Here is a 20,355-nt window from a genome sequence, read left to right as displayed (position 1 = left end):
GGTTTTTTCTTTATATCACATTGCTTTCTATATTGGGGAGGAAGGAGGGGAGAGAGGGATGAAGAAAAATTTGGAATTCAAGATCTTATAAAAACAAATTTGAAAAGTCTTTACATGTAACTGGAAAACAATAAACTACTATTAAGATTGGTCAAAAATTACATATTATATATATTTTTATAGTTTTGTTTTTTATGGTTCCAAATAATTGGAAACTGAGGCAATGCCCATCATTCAGGAAATGGCTGAACAAGTTGTGGTATAGGAATGTAATGAAATAATAGTGTGCTATATGAAATGACAAGCAGACAGATTTCAGAAAAACCCGGAAATACTTATATGAACTGATGCTGAGTGAAATGAGCAAAACCAGAACCTTGTACACCATAACAGCAACATTGTGCTGTGATCATCTGTGAAAGACTTCGCTCTTCTCACTAAAGCAATGATCCAAAACAATTCCAAAGGACTCATGATGGAAAACGCTATACACCTCCAGAGAAAAAACAATGGAGTCTAGGCATGCTATTTTCACATTTTTTTCTGTTTTTTGTTTCTCATGGTTGTGAGTGAGATTTTCCCCACCCCTTAAATATAAGTGATTTAACAGTAGTAGGAATCAGTTTATAGACTACAAACGGTGATTCAAAAGATTTCGATATTCTTTAGTAGCTTGAGAAAATGATCATGAAGTAACCAAGATAGATATTGAAAGGGGTTAGGGAAATGCTAACTTTCCTACTCAGCAAGCTTAAACAAAGGTATAACTACCTGACTTTCAATTGTGGAGAGGTCTAGCCACTAGTCAGATTAAAGATCAAATACTAAAAATAGTACCTTCTGAGGTATAAGGGAACAATGAGAGCTGGAGAGAAGTTGGAAAGCCAAGCTTAACCAATATGGTGGAAAGTCTTGATAGCTAAGAAAAAAGTCAGAGAAATATAGGCCAGAGAGGACACATCCAAGATGGCAAAGATGCAATCCAGGATCTGTTTTCATATGTTATGAGCCGGTTACTTAGTAACAGTGTTATTTTAAAACAATATGTAGAATTGCAAGTGACTATGCTAGTATCTGATGGCTTCTTTCTCCCTATTCCATACTTACTATATTTGTACCTCTTTGGTTATAATAATAGTGGGAGGAGTCATTGTGTATAAATATCCCTGAATCCTGAGGTTTGGGGTCTTTGGGTCCTAGAACTAAGACCAACTTAATTGTAAGAAAGGATCCCTCTCTCAGTAAACATATTTTCTTTTCCATTTCTTTGTCTAACACTGCAACTTTGAAATTTTCACTACAGTGGTTTTTCCCTTTTGGCCTGTTTTTTTCTTTCACAACATGAACAATATGGAAATGTATATACATTGTTCCACATGTATAAGCTATATTAGATTGCTTGCCATTTTGGGATAGGGGAAGGAAAAGGAGGGAGGGAAAAAAATTGAAACTCAAAATTGTATGGGAAATAAATTTTGAAAGCTACCTTTATATGTAATTGAGGGGAAAAAAAAAACCTTACTATTTCCAAAATAAAATAAGCCATCTTGCAAGTGTTTCCACAGACTCATTCTGCCTCTTTTAAATTAAAAATTCTTCATTTTGACTGGGAAAATAGAATATGAATAAGTTTACATTATGTCACATGACAAAGGAACATATATTTAGGTGTATGTATCTTTCTATTAATACATAATTGTTTTCTTCAGGTGGAGAGACCAGGTGGGAAGTGAATAAGATGGGTACAAAGGTGAACATTTCTGTGGAAGAATTTGGCCAGCATAGATTTGAGAGTGATGGTGCCTGTAACTTCAATTTGAAAGAAATCTGTGACTTTGAATGCAAGGTGGGTAATAGTATCTTCAAGTTTGGTGAAATTGAAAAGGTACTCATACAGTCTTCAGTCTTAAATAACTGTAAGAGGACTTCATGGAATGAATATGTTCAGGACAGTGAAGATAGTAAATGGTTACCTCAACAACTAGAACCTTTTAAGGCTCAGGAGAAGTCTCTTCAAATGCAAATGAACAAAGATAATCATCTGGAAATGGCCTTGAATTTGAATTCTAATCTCATTAGACATCAGAATAGTGACAAAAATGGCCAGGCCTTCAGTCTGAACTCTAAGTTCATTACTTTTCAGAAAATTCACATTAAAAAGGAACCTGTTGAATACAATGAATGTAAAGCAACCTCATCCCATCAATCATATCTTCCTTGCCATGCTAGATTGAAAAGATATGCAGTTTATTGTTGTGGAAAGGCCTTTGGTTGGAACTCAGATCTTATTAGGCATCAGAACATTCAAATTGAAAAAAAGTTTTATAAATGTAATCAGTGTGGAAAGGCTTTCAAAGAGAGCTCCCATATTGCTGCACATCAGAGAATCCACACTGGAGAGAAACCTTATGAATGTAATCAGTGTGGAAAGGCTTTCACCCAGAGCTCCAGTCTTGCTAAGCATGAGATGATCCATACTGGAGAGAAACCTTATGAATATTATCAGTGTGGAAAGACTTTCCCAGAAAGTTCCAGTCTTGCTAAACATGTGAGAATCCACACTGGAGAGAAACCTTATAAATGTTATCAGTGTGGAAAGGCTTTCAAAGTGAGCTCCCATCTTGCTGCACATCAGAGGATTCACACTGGAGAGAAACCTTATGAATGCTATCAATGTGGAAAGGCTTTCACAGTGAGCTCCAGTCTTGCCACACATCAGAGAATCCACACTGGAGAGAAACCTTATGAATGTTATCAGTGTGGAAAGACTTTCACAAAGAGCTCCAGTCTTGCTAAGCATGAGAGAATCCACACTGGAGAGAAACCTTATGAATGTGATCAGTGTGGAAAGACTTTCACACAGACTTCCCATCTTGCTACACATCAGAGAATCCACACTGGAGAGAAACCTTATGAATGTTATCAGTGTGGAAAGGCTTTCAAAGAGAGCTCCCATCTTGCTACACATCAGAGAATCCACACTGGAGAGAAACCTTATGAATGTAATCAGTGCGGAAAGGCTTTCACAGGTGGATCCAGTCTTGCTGCACATCTGAGAATCCACACTGGAGAGAAACCTTATGAATGTTATCAGTGTGGAAAGGCTTTCAAAGTGAGCTCCAATCTTGCTGCACATCAGAGAATCCACACTGGAGAGAAACCTTATGAATGTTATGAGTGTGGAAAGGCTTTCACTCAGAGCTCCAGTCTTACTAAGCATCAGAGAATCCACACTGGAGAGAAACCTTATGAATGTAATCAGTGCGGAAAGGCTTTCACAGGTGGATCTAGTCTTGCTTCACATCAGAAAATCCACACTGGAGAGAAACCCTATGAATGTATTCAGTGTGGAAAGGCTTTCACACATAGATCCAGTCTTGCTGCACATCAGAGAATCCACACTGGAGAGAAACCTTATAAATGTTATCAGTGTGGAAAGGCTTTCACACGGAGCTCCAATCTTGCTAAGCATGAGAGAATCCACACTGGAGAGAAACCTTATGAATGTTATCAGTGTGGAAAGACTTTCAGAGAGAGATTCAGTCTTGCTTCACATCAGAAAATCCACACTGGAGAGAATCCCTATGAATGTAATCAGTGCAGAAAGGCTTTCACACAGAAATCCAGTCTTGCTGTACATCAGAGAATCCACACTGGAGAGAAACCTTATGAATGTTATCAGTGTGGAAAGGCTTTCACACAGAGCTCTGGTCTTGCTAAGCATCAGAGAATCCACCTTGGAGAGAAACCTTAATGTTTTCAGTGTGGAAAGACTTTCACAGAGAGTGCAAGTGTCTTGCTGCACATCAGAGAATCCACACTGAAGAAATCTTAGGAATATAATAAATGTGGTAAAACCATCAGGCAATATTCATAATCTATAGAAATCTTATCACTGTTATGAATTAGAAAATGCCTTCAGTTGTCATTCAGAGCTTGTTCTAAATTAAGGAATTCATTTTTTCATCATTTATTTAGAATTTTATTTCCCCTCCAATTATATGTAAAAAGTATTTTAAAGTCCATTTTAAAACTTTGTGTTTTGTATGCCCAAAGGGCTATGGGACTGCGCATACCCTTTTGACCCAGTAATACCATTTCTAGGTCCGTATCCCAAAGAGATCATAGAAAAGGAACGTGAGGGGTAAAACTAAATGTGTGTGGTCACCTGTCCCCAGTGTGAGGAACGCTAACTAGGACAACAGTTTAATAGTTTAGGTATTAAATATGTTAGAGGTCAGCAAAGAAGGAACAAGTGTCTCTGGTAGAATGGGAAAAATAGGAAAACCTATCTAGCCTAGAGGAGAGATCAGAGTTCACACCCTACCTGGTCCTTCTACCAACCCCCCCCCCCCCCATGAGGTTCCAAACACCAACTGATAAAACCAACTGCCTTCCACATTCCTTCAAGCTGATTTGTTGAGAGTGTTCTCATGTTGATGTGATGTAACTTCAAGACAGTGAACCTTAGAAAGGTCAACCCATGCTCTCTCAGCAGGGGGCCCCTGGTAATAATATTCTCATTCCCCTCCCCCCCATTAAGAAACAAAAGTGCCTCTCCCCACCCCCTCCAAAAAAAAGAAACAATAGTTTCCTTAAATGACGCAGTCACTTTATAGATACTTATAACTAACAATGTAAGGGAATGAAAAAAGAGAAAATAAATTGAGCAATGTATTGACAAAAACTAAAGGAGGTATCCCCCTTTAGTAGGTAGATATTATAAATAGCCTATGCAGTGGGAACAGGAAAATGCCCTTTTAAGTCTTTTCTCAGGTGATTCTTGGGATGTCCTCTGAGTATAGCTCTGGATTCTGGCTCTGGATCCTGGGCATGGTTTCAGATGTGGTTGTAAAAAAAAAAAAAGTCTCTCAGGTGTTTCAGATACTGATGATCAGCTAGAAAGTCTCCTCAGCTGGAAAATTTCCTACAAAATTGATCTTAACACAAAAATATCTTTGCCAATAACCAAATCAAACAATGAGAGTTCTCAAAAACACATCTAAGGAAATTCAGAAATTTTTAGTTACAATAAAAACAAAAATTGAATTTTCTTTTTTTTCCTTCAAAACTTAATGTTACTGTAAACCCCCCTGTGGAGAATAAATTGAGAAGACAATTGTGATAGTAATTAAGAAAATAATTTTTTTTAATCTTTGTTTCATCCCTTTTTGCATCATTTGCCTAATTATCCTCATGCCATTATGAGAAAGTAAAGATTCTAGTATCATTTGTAACAGATGCCCAAGCTAAATTCAGTAATATATCCATCATGAATTCTGAGATAATTATGGGGTTACCATAAAAAGATAGAGGAGGCAGAGAAATGAGCATTGCCAAACTTCGTAGTTCTGCAGACAGCCAGTGAAGTATGTTGCAGGGAAACTGAGTTAGGCTTAATCAGATGCATAGGATTGAAATGTCCATGGCATCCTGCATATAGGAGGGGGAATCAAAGTCAGGCATAGAATGAGATGGTATAGCCTGGCTGTGCTTTGTGGAGGGAAAATTAAAGGAAGAGAATCTAACCTCACCTCTTGCCAATAGCCATTCCCTCGGCCTTTCTCAAGGCAGTTAAGTACCTGGACTTCGTATGTGTCTCCCCTTCTGTGATAGTTCAATGCCTGTTCTTGTATGTATTCCTCTGATGGATGGCTGGCATCTTGGCTGCTCTGGTCTGTTAACTCAGAACATTTATTTATTTATTTTTGCACAGGGCAGTGAAGGTTAAGTGACTTGCCTAGGGTCACACAGCTAGTAAGTGTCAAATGTCTGAGGCCAGGTTTGAACTCAGGTCCTTCTGAATCTAGGTCCAGTGCTTTATCCACTGTGCCACCTAGCTGCCCCTATTAACTCAGAATAAAGGCAATTAATGTCTCAAATGTTAAGTTCCCATAATCCAAGTCTTATATGGATTTAACATCTGAGGATAATGACGACTGCAAAAAAAAAATGTGAATTTGCTTTGACTCAGAATATAATATACAATATGCAGTAATTTTGAATAACTTTTTAAGCTTTAGCAAAAATAATACTTCTAGAATTAATTTACACTTGCCATGGCAACCAATTTACCAAGGAAATACTTTCCAGAATTTGATCAAATAATCAGCTGGAAAAACAAACAATTTAGAATATGGGAGAACAATACTTCCAGAATTAATATTGTATTATGAAATCAAAGCCATCTTGCATTGGTTCAAAAATTGAGAGATAGATGAGTAGAACAAAACACACATGGAAGAATTAGAAAATAAAAATAGTTAACATGTACTGGTCCTGGTTTTACCTGGGAGTGATGCATCCAAGGGTCCTTCTCTCTGATTTTGATGGCAGTGGGAGTTGTTATTAATACCTGGAAAGGATCTTCCAGAGCTGATTGAGTCCCACTAGTCTGTTGAAAAATTCTGATATATACACTGTCTCCTGATCTCAAATCATGTAAGGAGAAGTCCAAGGGCCAGCCTGTACTGCTGCCCCTGCCTGGTTTGTAATTCCTGTTTATAGGAAGCAACAGAGGTATCTCCCCTATGGGAGTATGAATGGACTAGCACAAGACGGCTAAAGATCTCAGGGTCTGGAAAGGTAAATTTTTCATATTCTACAGTCCTTTCCCCTCCCCCATACCATCAGTCCTCTGTTTCTCTCTGAAAGGATCTATGAGTGTTTTGGTTCTGCCTCTCTGCACCTCTCTGACAGGGTCTATAACTGTTTTGGTTCTGCCTCTCTGCACCTCTCTGACAGGGTCTATAACTGTTTTGGTTCTGCCCCCTGAACAGGTTTCTAAATTCACCAGTTATCTGTCTAAGTTCCCTTTGCCTAATTCTACAGTACAGTATTATGTGTCCCCATCTATTGCGGTATTAGCAAAATATAGTGTGTTGATAGCAATTCAGGTGTTGATAGTGATTCTCAACTGCCTGACCTTGCTGCCTTGTGGTTTCCTGTAATGGAGCTAAAATGTTCTGTCTGTTCCTTTCTTCCTTCTCATTTCCTTCATAAATATATGTTGCTATTTCTTTAATTCTGTCAGTACTCAGGGCATTCCAACCTGGACACTGCTTTTCAAAATATTTTCATATTTCTGGCTAGGATGGTTAGAGATAAAAGGTGTATCTGTGGAGTCTAATGGGTCAAATCTAGTATAATGTTTGGCACTCTTACACAATCTATCATAGAATCTATTAGGTCTTGTGTTAGGTTGCTGAACTGTATCTATAAATTTTTGCCACTTATCAGTCTTGCTAGCACCAGATTCCATTGCCTTCAACAGTGTTTCCCTTGCTTCTTGCAACTCATCAAAATGCTCATGGATATTGGGGTCCCAGTTAGGGTCTTCTAAAGGCCAATGAATAGTAAATTTTCTGATGTTTGTAAGGAGTTCACTGCAGCCAATATATCAGCTCTTTCCCCTGGGGACAATAACATTTCCATGAGATCAGTAACATCACCCCAAGTGGGCTGATATTCTCTGAAAATTGCTCTAAACTGGCTGATAACTGATGTGGGATTGTCATCAAATTTAGGAATATCTCATTTCCATGAACTCAAATCTTTGGGACCAAAAGGTGTGTATTGTCTGAGCTTCACTAGAGCACCCTTTTGGTCATGGGTGAAGATCTCTTGAAGGGAAGAATTTGGGGCTTTTCTTTCTCCTCTAAAGGTGAATTTTCTGTAGAGGAAGTAGAACTTGGGTTATTTGGCATTGTAGCCTGAGAAACAGGCTCAGTTTCAAACTCAGTTGTGGATCCCTCTTCTTTTGTATCCCCTTGTATCAGTTTTCTGCTCACTTTACTCCAGACTTTCCAGTAAAGTAAATGTTTAGGTGGCCAGTGGCATAGGATTCCTTGCAAATGCCTCAGTGTTTGAAGAATAAATGACCCATGTTCAGGCCATTCTTCCTCTAATATGCTATGCCATATAGAACACAGTCTGATAAGATTTCCCTTGGTCATGTTTGATTTCACTATAAATTTTTTCTCATCCCAATCCATAAGTAGCTTTCCTAATGGGGAGTCCTGGGAATTTTCATGGGGTATGCTATTTCTAATCCTCTCCTTGATATTCAAAACTTTACTTATTGGGGTAGTTAGGTAGCGCAGTGGATAGAGCACTGGCCCTGGAGTCAGGAGGACCTGAGTTCAAATTTGGCCTCAGACACTTAATACTTACTAGCTGTGTGACCCTGGGCAAGTCACTTAAACCCAATTGCCTCACCAAAACAAAACAAAACAACAACAAACTTATCACAGAACAAAAAAAGGTAAAAATAAAAATAGAATATTCAAATTCAAAGGGACCAAGTGTAAATATGATCTTAACCTCTGCTTGTAAGATTAACCAGACTAGGGAACAGATAGGCAGCACAATGGATAAAGCACCAGCCCTGGATTCAGGAGGACTAGAGTTCAAATCTGGCCTCAGACACTTGACACTTCCTAGCTGTGTGACTCTGGGCAAGTCAGTTAACCTCCACTGCACCGCCAAAACAAAACAAAACAAAAACAACCACCAGACTAAAGTACTTAGGAGGTTGAAGAAACCTATTTGAAAACTTAAAGGGAAAGGCATATGGAAATAGGAGAAAATTTCTTGTCCAACATGAACATCAGAAGATTGAGGGGTTCAGCTCTCCCAGCTGGTTTGCCAAAACTGTGATGGGTAAAACTAAATGTGGGTGGTCACCTGTCCCCAGTATGGGGAAAGTTAATTAGGACAACAGTTTAACAGTTTAGGTATTAAACATTTATTAACATATATTAGAGGTTAGTGAAGAGAGAACAACTGTCTCTGTTAGTATAGGAAAAATAGGAAAACCTATCTACTCTAGAGGAGAGATCAGAGTTCACACCCCTCCCTGGTTCTTCTACCAGTCCCCCACAAGGTTCCAACCACCAACTGACAAAACCAACAGCCTTCCACACTGCTTCAAGCTGATTGGTTGAGAGTGGTTTCATGTTGATGTGAGGTAACTTTTCTGGACACTGAACTTTAGAAAGGTCAACCCATGCTCTCTCTGCAGGGGCCCCCTGGTAATAATCAGGGAGACGGACCTACATGTACAAAAATATTTATAGCAGCTTTCTTTGTGGTGGCAAAGAATTGGAAATCAAGGGAATGCCCATCCATTGGAGAATGGCTGAACAAGTTGTGGTATATGAATGGAATGGAATATTATTGTGCTCTAAGAAAGGATGAGCAGGCAGATTTCAGAAAAACCTGGAAAGGCTTAAGTGGATTGAGGCTGACTGAAGTGAGCCAAACCAGGAGAACATTGTACACAGTAACAACAACAGTGTATGATGATCAACTGTGATAGACTTAGCTCTTCTCAGCAGTGCAATGATCCAAGACAATTTTAAAGAACTCATATAGGAAATGCTCTCCACATCCAGAAAACACCACCACCACCAACAAAAAACCAAAACCCTGTAGATTCTGAATGCAGATTGAACCATACTCTTTCTACTTATTGGTGCATTTTTCTTGAGGTTTTTACCTTGTATGCTGATTCTTCTTTTACAATATGACTAATGCAGAAATATGTTTAATATGATTGTACATATATAACCTATATCAGATTGCTTTCTGTCTTGGGGAGGGGGGAAGGAGGAAGGGAGGGAAAAAATTTGGAACTAAAAATCTTATGAAAACAAATGTTGAAAACATTTTACATGTAACTGGAGAATAATAAAATACTTTTGTTGTTCTTATTATTTTTTAATTTTTAACATTTTTTAAGTTATAAAGGTACACATGTTTCGTGATGATGATGCCATCTGTTCCTGAGCATATGATGTCTTCACTTATTTAGGTTGGTTTTTATTTGTGTAAGGAGTGTTTTGTAATTATGTTCATGTGTCTTGGCAGGTGAAAGTCCAAGCATTTTCTACAAAGGAAAGTTATTTTAAATGCAATTTCTCTTTCTATTCCTGTAGAATTGTGATGGTGATATGCAGAAATGCCAGTAATTTGAGTCGGTTTCTTTTTTAATTGCCACTTTGCTAAAGTTTTTTCTTGGTAGTATTTCACTTTTAATTTGGGCCTATGTGAATGTTTTTCCAGTTTCCATTACTCTAGTCATATACACTGTTTTCTTGGCTCTGCTTATTTCATTCTGTTTGAGTTAAAGTAGGTCTTACCAAGCTTATTCATATTCATGACATTTCTACAATTATCCCTTCCATATCATGGGGGTTAGGGGCACTGCACACCCTGCAATCTGGGAAATCCACCTAATATGTTTTAGTCATCCCTTCATTCCAGAGGTCTGCATTTTTCTTTCTTTTTCTTTTAGGGAGTGTTTACAGTACTTTATTGTAAAATTAGGTCAATACTATATAATACTATACTTGGATTTTATGCATTTCTGAGTTTCTAAATGTTTTCTTTGTCATCAGCTGGCCTTCCTAATTTCCACAAAATTCCCATTTGATTTCTTATGGCAACTCAAAAAATCAAAACTCTGATGGGGAAAGTTACTATGTTTTTTTTGTTTTTTAAGTGAGGCAATTGGGGTTAAGTGACTTGCCTAGGGTCACACAGCTAGTAAGTGTTAAGTGTCTGAGGCCGGATTTGAACTCAGGTACTCCTGAATCCAGGGCTGTTGCTTTATCCACTGTGCCACCTAGCCGCCCTGAAAGTTACTATGTGAAGGCATAACTGTCATGTTCTACTCCATCTCCTATTGTGTTTTTCCCCTGACTGAAGGCTGCTGGGATCCTGCAGCACTGCTTCCATTTATTCCAGATCAAGGCAACTTCCTCCTCTTGCTCCCATCCTGATCTCCCCTGATCATGTGAAAAGAAGCAATGCTTTGTTGACCTCTGGTTTACCATATCATGCTGTACTAGTTTTAGGTGAATCCACAAAACAAGAGTTACAAACATGCTATCAGACTAAGCAGAAACAAGCATTAAAAACAGAAAGGAATAAGCAAGGAAACTACATTATATTGAAATGAGGCACAGATAGCCAACCAATACTACCATGAAAATTCTATGGTCCAAAGGACTTAAAGTTTAAATTTATAAAGGAATCAGTAATTGAGCTATAAGACCCAGTAACACAAAAGTGAGAATATTTCAATGTGCCTATTTCAATTTTGAATAAGTCTCATAGAAAAATAAGCAAAAACAAAAAGAGACTTGAACATTATTCCAGAGAGAGTGGAACTAATACTACACAGAACTTTTAGAAATATACTTTTTGGGACAAGACAGTAAAGGAATATTGTCTTTGATTATATGTATTTGCAATAAGGGTTTTGTTTTCCTTTCTCAATGTGAGGTAGGTAGAGAGGTGATATGTTTTTTACTTAAATTTTTTAAAAAAAGAAAAATGTTCAGGCACCTTTCACAACTGTGGCTAGGAGAATTCTTGATCCAACATATAAACTTATTTATTTATTTATTTTTGCAGGGCAATGAGGGTTAAGTGACTTGCCCAGGGTCACACAGCTAGTTAAGTGTCAAGTGTCTGAGGCTGTACTTGAACTCAGGTCCTCCTGAATCCAAGGCCGGTGCTTTATCCACTGCTCCACCTAGCTGCCCCTAACATATAAACTTTTAATAATAGATAATTCTCACTGCATAAAATTTAAATGTTTGAATAACGTAAATGAAGATAAAATTAGAAGAGAAACTAGAGTCAGGAAAATAACAAATATTACATGAAAACTAATCAAGAAAAGTAACACATGTCTAAGCTATGGAGAGAACTGACTCTAAGTATCTCTGGAGACATTGCTGGTAGATGAGTGGTAAAATAACAGGAAAGTTTTCCAATGTCCTGATACCCACAAATGACACATGGAAAACATTCTCTAAACCACTGATAATAAGAAAGTCATAAGAAAAAAAAATTACAGAGGGCAGCTAGGTGGTACAGTGGATAAAGTACCAGCCCTGGATTCAGGAGGACCTGAGTTCAAATCCAGCTTCAGACACTTGACACTTACTAACTGTGTGACCCTGGACAAGTCACTTAACCCTCATTGCCCTGCAAAAAGAAAAGAAAAAAAAAAGGAAAATAACTTCACCATTTCTTGCCTCCAAAATGACATAGAAGAAGCCACCAACATTGGGTTTTTTAATTGAAATTCAGAAATGTAAGATAAAGTCTACTATTTATATATACCATGAAATAGGGAAAAAAAGATAATTGTACATGAAATGAGTTCTAATATGTATAGCTTGAATTTTTTTAAGTAATAAAACATTCAACATGGCACTTTCAAAGCTGTTCTCATTCCTTTTGGACATCTTGGGTGTATTGTGGTTGTTATTCACTTGTGTGTGCCTCTTTGTGAACCCATTGGGGTTTTGTGGAGTATTTTTGCACTTCCTTCTACAGATCACTTTATAGATGAGGAACTGAGAAAAACACTATCAAGTGACTTGCCCAGGATCACACAGCTAGTAAGTGTCTGAGGCTGGATTTGAATTCATGAAAATGAGTCTTCCTGAATTCAGGCCTGGCATGCTAAACACTGTGGCACCTGGCTGCCTTGGTAGTAGAATCCATTCATTCCCTTCTCTATTATTGAAATAATTATGAAAATACTTACCATTTTTATGATTATCATTCCTTGCATCATTACTCTCACAGTAAAATTAGTTGGCTAACAGTTTGGCCACATTTCTTTTCATTCACATTGATATTCAGAATACAGTAGAAGACATTACTTTAGAATCAGAGAAGACTTGAGTTCAGATACTGACCCAGATGCTTCCTGGTTCTCTAAGTCTAGGCCAGGAACAACCTCTCCAGGCCTCACTTTACTCCTCTCTGAAATGAGGAGGCTGGACTCAGTGGTTTCAATGGTCCCTTCCCACTCCAAATGTGTGTCCTCGTCAAAGGTACATTCATGTGTCCTTTCCCACAGCCTCTTCTATGTTCCAGGAAGGAGTCATAGAAGGACTCCATCTGCACTTGTCCCAGACTCCTTAGAAATAAAGATACAAATATACAAAAGAAGGTGACTAAAGTAATCTGTCCGATTCATCCAATGCAAGTCCTTACTAAGCATTGCAAAATGTTGAAAACACTGCAGAGGAGTCTGGCAGAAAACAGATGTGGGCCACTGTAGATGTGGATCACACTGTAGCCCAAGATGAGCTCCTGATGGACACATGATTTAGAAATGGCCACCTCAAAGATATTAGAGGAAACATGAGGAAACCACATTGATGGATACTGGAGGAGCTCATCTCCAGATAAGGGATAGAAAGGATCACATACAGTTAAATGGGTGATTTTCAACATGTAAAAATCCCACAATGGGTCTTATTTTTCAAGGGAAGCAATTAAGTGGGGAACACATTTGCAGCACATTTCTCTCATAAAGGCCTCACATCCAAGGGCTATGAAGAACAGATAAAGGTCCTGTACAAGTGTATTAAGAATGGCTACAATCCATATGGTCCAAAGCTACAAAGAGTGTTTTTTGTTTGGTTAGTTTTTTTGTGGGGCAATGAGGGTTAAGTGACTTCCCCAAGGTAACACAGCTAGTAAGTGTCACATGTCTGATGCTGGATTTCAACTCAAGTCCTCCTGAATCCAGGGCTGGTGCTTTATCCACTGCACCACCTAGCTGCCTCCCAAAGAGTCATTTTTGCAAGGAAGAAATGCCACTTATCAATGATTATAAGAGAAATACTCTCCATCTACAGTCAGTAATCTGAATCAATAACTAAAAAGATTTTCAGGTTGTTAAAGGTGGTAAGAAAATGAGCATCACCAATATTGTGGGGAATTATTTCCTTAATTGTGGGACTTTTTACAAGAGGTGTGTATTTTTTTGTTTGTTTTTTCATGTCACAGAGGGGAGATAGATCAAAATGAGAAAATAAACATTTTTTTTTAAAAAGCTTAAGCAAAAATGGTCTAAATCAATAATTAGTTTAATGCAAATTAAATTACCTCTCAGGCTCCATCTCACCACCATGCAAGTGACAAAGATGAAAAGGAAAAAAAAAATAGAACTGTTCAAAGAGTTCTGGGAAAGCAGATACATCAATTACTGTTGCTGAAGTTATGAAATTTCCTCCAAATTACAAAATCTTTGACTCAGTGATACCACTAGAGGGCATATGCCTTTCAGGAACTGAAATGAGCCCAAGTATACCCCCAAAAGGATCTCCTTTTGTTATGTCAAAGAACCAGACAATAGGATATGGTGTCCTACAATAAACAGGGCAACAACTGAATATGTTTTGGAACGTGAACACTATGGAACAATAATCTGCAATAAAACCCAGGCAATTTCAGGAAAACCTAGTGTAGTCGTATGGACTAATTCAGACTAGAGAGTCATTGTTAACTGTAACAACATTGTGAAGGTCAACAACTTGACCAGTTATCCCACTCCTTAAAAAAAAACAACACTCTTTATTCTAATGATAAATCTGTTTAATGATATAACCAGGGACTTACCAACATCTGTTCAACCTGCCTCCTTACCAAGAGGTGATGTGCACAAGTTATAGGATACAAAGTACTTTTTGAGCAATGGAAACTGGTCAGTTTTGTTCCTTGACTCTGTGTTTTCATATTTTTGGTTGATTATGTTAAGTTTTGGGTAGAAGAGGATAGCAGTAGGAGGGCTGCTAGCAATAGGATTGTCCTGCCCCTGATCTCCCCCCCCCCAAAAAAAAAAGCAATAAGGAAGGAAAGTGATACAATAATAGAAACAATAGAACAGAAGGAAGAACAGCTCTGAAAGTATTATTTTGAACTCATTATTACTCAAAACAGTCAATCTATTCACATTTCTTTTAAGTACAATCCTTTTTCTGAAATGTTCATTTTATTTCCATTTTGTGAATTTCAATCTTAAAATCAAATATTGATGGTTTTCTCTTTGTTGTTTTCACCTATTTAAAAAATATCATAAGAAATGGTAAAATTATTTTCATGTGACGTTTTCCTATCATCAGTGCTTTGGAATGTGTTCATATGTCATTTAGGATTTTCAGAACTTTGGAAAACTTCCTGTTCTTTCAAGACTCATCTATTGGCATTGGTTCCTTGGTACACATGGATATCAGTTCTCTCCCTGTCATGGATTTAAATCACTTTAGGGAGTCATTTTTCATGTAATATTTGATGTATTTGGGATGCTATAGTTTCTAATTTGGTCTTCATCTTATTTTATTAAAACATTTAAGGTTTATGTAGCTAGAATTATCTTTTTTTAAACCTATGTGTTAGATCAAGAATTTCTCCTAACAAAAGTTGTGAAGTCCCCTGGGTATTTACTTCAATTTAAATATATATATATATATATATATATATATATATATACATACATATATATTTGATCAGGAAAAATTTGATGTACCTCTCTCACCCACCTCAGATTGTGAATAGAAAAAGCAGAACCCCCATTATAATTATGTATAATCAAGGGAAATAATCATTCATTGTTCTGTCCCAAAATATATATTAGGAGAAGTTCTATGTGGTGTTGGAAAATGTGCATATTGAGCAAGTCTCATTTAGAAGATACCATAAATCTTTTCACTTTATATTCTAGGGTATCCCACTCAGGTCTACTATAATATCATAATGCGAGGCTTATCCAAAATTGATATGTGTATTAAAATATTTTCACTTTCATGTTACTGGGCCTTCTTATACTTCACTTGTTTTTGGTTTTGTTTTGTTTTGATAAGTAGAAATGCCAAAAAATTTTGGAGTTTAGCATTTTTGTATCGATATTGGTTGGCAATCTGCGATTTGTTTCAGTATGATATAGCTTCCTTGCTTATCTCTTTCCATGTTTTGAATGATTGTTTTTGCTTAATCTGATAGCATGATTGTATGTTCTGTTCTTTCGTATTTCCCTAACTAGTAGTGCACTTATTATCTGACCAACATTTTATTATTGTCTTTGTTTTTTAAGTGTGGCCTCCATTTTTCTGTTGTTCCTCACTCTGAGATGGGAATTCTTGTAGGTGATATAGAGGATACTTTCCCATTGTAGGGATCCTCCTATGCCATAATTACTTAATTCCTTATTGACTATTTCCTTCCTCCTGATCATCTTTCCCATTTGTATTGTCCTTTTTCCCTAGGTCCATACTCTTCAATTCTTCTGAGTCTCAATTGCTCCCAGCTCTGATTTCCCTTCCCCTCAGTTAGGATGAGTGATCTCTCTAAGCAGCAAATACCAGTATGGGTTCTCAATCTTTCTTTACATGAGATCCCTTATCAGATATCAAATTGTATACTTTTTGATCCAGCAATAACACTCCTATGTTTCTATCTTAAAAGGGCTATAAAATAAGGGAAAGAATAAACATGTACAAAAGTTTTTTAGTAGTTCTTTTTTTGGTGGCAAAGAATTGGAAATTGAAGAGATGTTTATCAGCTGGGGAATGGCTAAGCAAGTTGTGGTATATGAATGTAAAGGAATACTGCTGTGCTCTGAGAAATAGTGAGTATGGGGATTTCAGAAAAACCTGGAAAGATTTACATGAACTGGTGCAAAGTGAAGTGAGCTGAACCAGGAGAACATTGTACACAGTAACAGCAACATTGTGTGATGATTAACCTCTGGTTGCTGTAACTCTTCTCGGCAATAAATACAATATTAGTCATGTTGTAAAAGAAGAATCAGAACAAAATGGAAAAGCCACAAGAAAGAAAAAAATAACAACAAATAAAGTGAAAATCGTGTACTTTGATTTGCATTCAGACTCCACAGTTCTTTTTCTGGATGTGGAGAGCATTTTCCATCATAAGTGTTTTGCAATTGGCTTGGATTATTGTAATGCTGAGAAGCGCTAAGTCTTTCACAGTTAATCATTACAAAATTCAACTTTTAATTTTTTTTATTTTATAAATAGCCATTTATGTAGTATTTATTTGGTACAAAATGTGATACTTTCCCTCCCTCCTTTCCCTCACTCCCCCCCCCCCAAAGAATGAAAGAATGTGATTAAACACCAAGTGATGATTCAGAAAATAAATGAGATAAATGGATGCTATTGATCCTTAGCAGGCACCTCATTGCTGTTCAGAAATTTGTCTACTTTGTTCAACTTTTAATTCTTTTTTTTTTTTTTAGTGAGGCAATTGGGGTTAAGTGACTTGCCCAGGGTCACACAGCTAGTGAGTGTTAAGTGTCTGAGGCCGGATTTGAACTCAGGTACTCCTGACTCCAGGGCCGGTGCTTTATCCACTGCACCACCTAGCCACCCCTCAACTTTTAATTCTTAACCAGTGCCAAGAAGTTTTGATTAATTCTGCTTCATTGTACAACTTTATATCTGGTGCTGTGAGCTTTCCTTCCTAACCACTTTTTACCCCCATATTCTCCCTGAGATTCATTGCCATTTTTTGCCACTCTTAAAGGATTTTATTATAATTTGTCTAATTCTATAAAGAAATGTTTTTTAATTTTACTGATATTGAAATGGACATATAAATTAATTTCAAATAGAATTTTAAATTCTATTAGCAAGACTCAGCTGTGAGCAATTTATAAGCATCATATAGTAATTAATTAAAGGCAAACATGATGCCAGCAAGATCAGCATTCAAATTCCATTCTGCACACATTAGGTCTGTCACTCCAGACAATTCATTTAACCTTAAGATTGTCAGTTGTATTATTGGTAGATGAAAGTTCCTCACCTGGGCATTCTTTATACTGTATCAATGTAATCATAGGCATAGCCACTATTCCAGTGATTAAAGTCTATCTTTAATTGGACTTGAATTCTCATCGTTTCTGTGAGTGCCTTGGTAAAGGAAGGCCCCAGTAATTTACATATTATCTACTCATGTGGAATAAAATATCAAAATAATATCAAGATGATACTTATCTCATAAAAGAAATTCCATGGCATACCATATCCTCCTGACTCTGCAAATGATTTATGAAAACCTACAGTTATTTTTAAAATATTTCATAAATTTCACTTATTAATTCATTTGGTCCTAGGGTATTTTAGTGTTGAGTTTCATTTATGTTTTTTTCCATTTATTTTTCTAATATAATATATTTTAAATTTTCTATTTTTGTTTGATAATCTGGATATTTATGATTTTTTAAAGCATTCATCCATTGTACTTCTTATTTTTCTAGCATATAACTAGTCAGAATTCTTTCTGGTAATTTCCTTTGTTTCTCTTAATTTTTGTAAGTTGCCCCTTTTTCTTTTTAATATTGGCAATTTAATTTAAATGGTACTTCAAATCAGATTCGTTAAAAGTTTATCTTTTAAAATAATTTTTAAAAGTTCTTACTTTTTAATAGTTAATTTTTCTTTTATTTCTTTTATGATTTTCAGAATTTCTAGTTTTGTTCAAATTGGCTTTTTTGACTTGTTAATTTTCTAGGATTTTTTTTTTTTAGTATTGTGACCAATTCATTGGTTGGTTCATTCTCTGTATTATTGATGAAGGTGTATAGATATTCATTTTTGTTTCTTAGGACTCTGTGGGGTTTGTCTGAAAAGTTTAGAATTTTTATCACATTGTTATCACTTTTTTGATTAATTTATCCATCATTTATTTAATTTCTCTTTTGACACCCCCTTTTAAAAGATTAAATTGTTTAGTTTCTATTCATGTTTGAATACTTTCATTACATGTCATTTCTTGATTATAATTTTATTGTGTTGTGTTCAGTAAAGGATGCATTTATTATTTTTGTTTCTCAGCATATGTATGAGAATTTTAGTCCCTCATGCATTCCAAGTCATGACAGCAGGTTTGGGCATCCTAGCATTGTTTCTTTCAGAGTTTTATGGGTTGCAGTTGGGATGGGGGTAAGCATCCTTCAGTTGCTCTCTGCCTCTTCAGAGACTTAGACATCACCAAGTATGTGTGGCTGCTGCCTGAACACCAGGAAGTTGGGTATAAAACCAGAGGTGTGATTCTGGGCGAAGTTGTATGCATATGCCAGGAAAGCTGTGTTTGGTCCTCTGATGTTCTCTTCTCAGTATATCTGAGCATTACATGTTACAACCTACATGTCGTGTTCAGCAGGATGTGGGTGAAATACTGAGCATGTGGGTCCCTAGATTAAAGTATTGTTCTATACTTCTTAATGCTAACCAAGGCTAATACTGTTTCATATGTTAGAATTTCTGGGTCTCTGCATTGTTCGAAATGGAAAGAGGTTCAAATACTTAAAAAATTATTTTAAAAAAATACTGATTAAAAAAAACAGGTTAAAAATATTGAGAGATACTTCCCCCAAGATATTTTATCAACCATGGAAACTGTCTGCTTGTTAATTAGATAAGGCTATGCGTACTTTGTCAAGGAAGTGGTCAGTCACCACCAATTTGTGACGCATGTTCTTGCTCTCTCCTTCAAGAGGGAAAAAAGCAAAGTCAGAGAAGTCTTAAATATTTGCTGGTGGTTAATCTCCAAAAAATGTGGCACCAGTTGGACCCACTTTCCTATGCACACAACATGCCTCTTTCATGCTTCTTAACGATATCTATGTGTATCTTTGGCCAATAAAAACTGTTTCTTACAAATCATAGTTTTTCTTCTAGAGTTGTATGTCCAAAGTCATCATGTGAGGTTTTTGTGACTACAGAGTGATCAGCCCCCAGGCAGTACCAGCTGCTATCTGCTATGATGCATAGGATCAGTAATACCCAGGTTGGTACAGCACCAACTTCTGTCATTGTCTCAACTAGCAGGCGCCTCCAAGGGATTTGCGCTTGTGCCCTCAGACATGGCCACCTTTCATTACTTCACAGAGTCCTTCAACAGGCTCTGCTCCCTTTGCCAGTCATCCACATAAACCTGAGTTAAGTGGGGTTGGCTCAAAGTGCTGTCAGCATGCTCTCTGGTGGAAGTCCTAAACTTCCATCTGCACTGTCACCTGTTTGCACTCGAGCTCCTTGGATTTTCCATAGACCTTTCACTTCTCCAAGTACCATCCAGGTCCCGTGCTCCATGGACTTCTCAGAAAGAGGCATCAGAAGGCACATGTCTTCCCAGTTTGGATATTGACTTTGTGGGCTTGAACCCATTTTTGGCCAGCAGCTTCCAACTTGGCACTGGCCAAGTTACAGATACCCTCTTAGAGCACATCTTCAAGGCTCTGGCTTTCCCCAAGCATGATGCCTGGCACTATGCTAGGTGTAGGACTAATAAATGTATGTTGATTGACTGCTGGACTGTTCTTCACAGGTAGAAATCACATCCAAGGCCTGGCAGACTGGGAAAATAAAACTCTTCCTGTTCTGATGGACTGTGCTAATCATATGATGTCCAATTTCAAAAGTCAGAATGAGACCTCTGAAGAGAAATTGGAAGTTTGGCCAATTCAAAGTCAATAACAGGTGCATGGTCCACAGAAAGGAAGTTGGCAGCAGGACA

At 37.1% G+C, this 20,355-nt stretch overlaps 1 protein-coding gene across 1 annotated transcript in view; it reads left to right on the top strand.

Moving 5' to 3' along the window:
• The window catches only part of LOC122746591 (zinc finger protein 850-like), a 125,956-nt gene extending 121,938 nt beyond the window's left edge, over nucleotides 1-4,018 (top strand). The window contains 1 exon segment of the mRNA XM_043992341.1: nucleotides 2,358-4,018. Coding sequence (XP_043848276.1) covers nucleotides 2,358-3,754 — 1,397 coding nt within the window. The 3' untranslated portion in view covers nucleotides 3,755-4,018.
• The last annotated feature ends 16,337 nt before the right edge of the window (nucleotides 4,019-20,355 follow it).

The sequence above is a fragment of the Dromiciops gliroides genome, chromosome 3, assembly GCF_019393635.1.
Source record: "Dromiciops gliroides isolate mDroGli1 chromosome 3, mDroGli1.pri, whole genome shotgun sequence".
In the NCBI taxonomy this organism is placed as follows: domain Eukaryota; kingdom Metazoa; phylum Chordata; class Mammalia; order Microbiotheria; family Microbiotheriidae; genus Dromiciops; species Dromiciops gliroides.
This window is presented reverse-complemented; position numbering and strand designations above follow the sequence as displayed.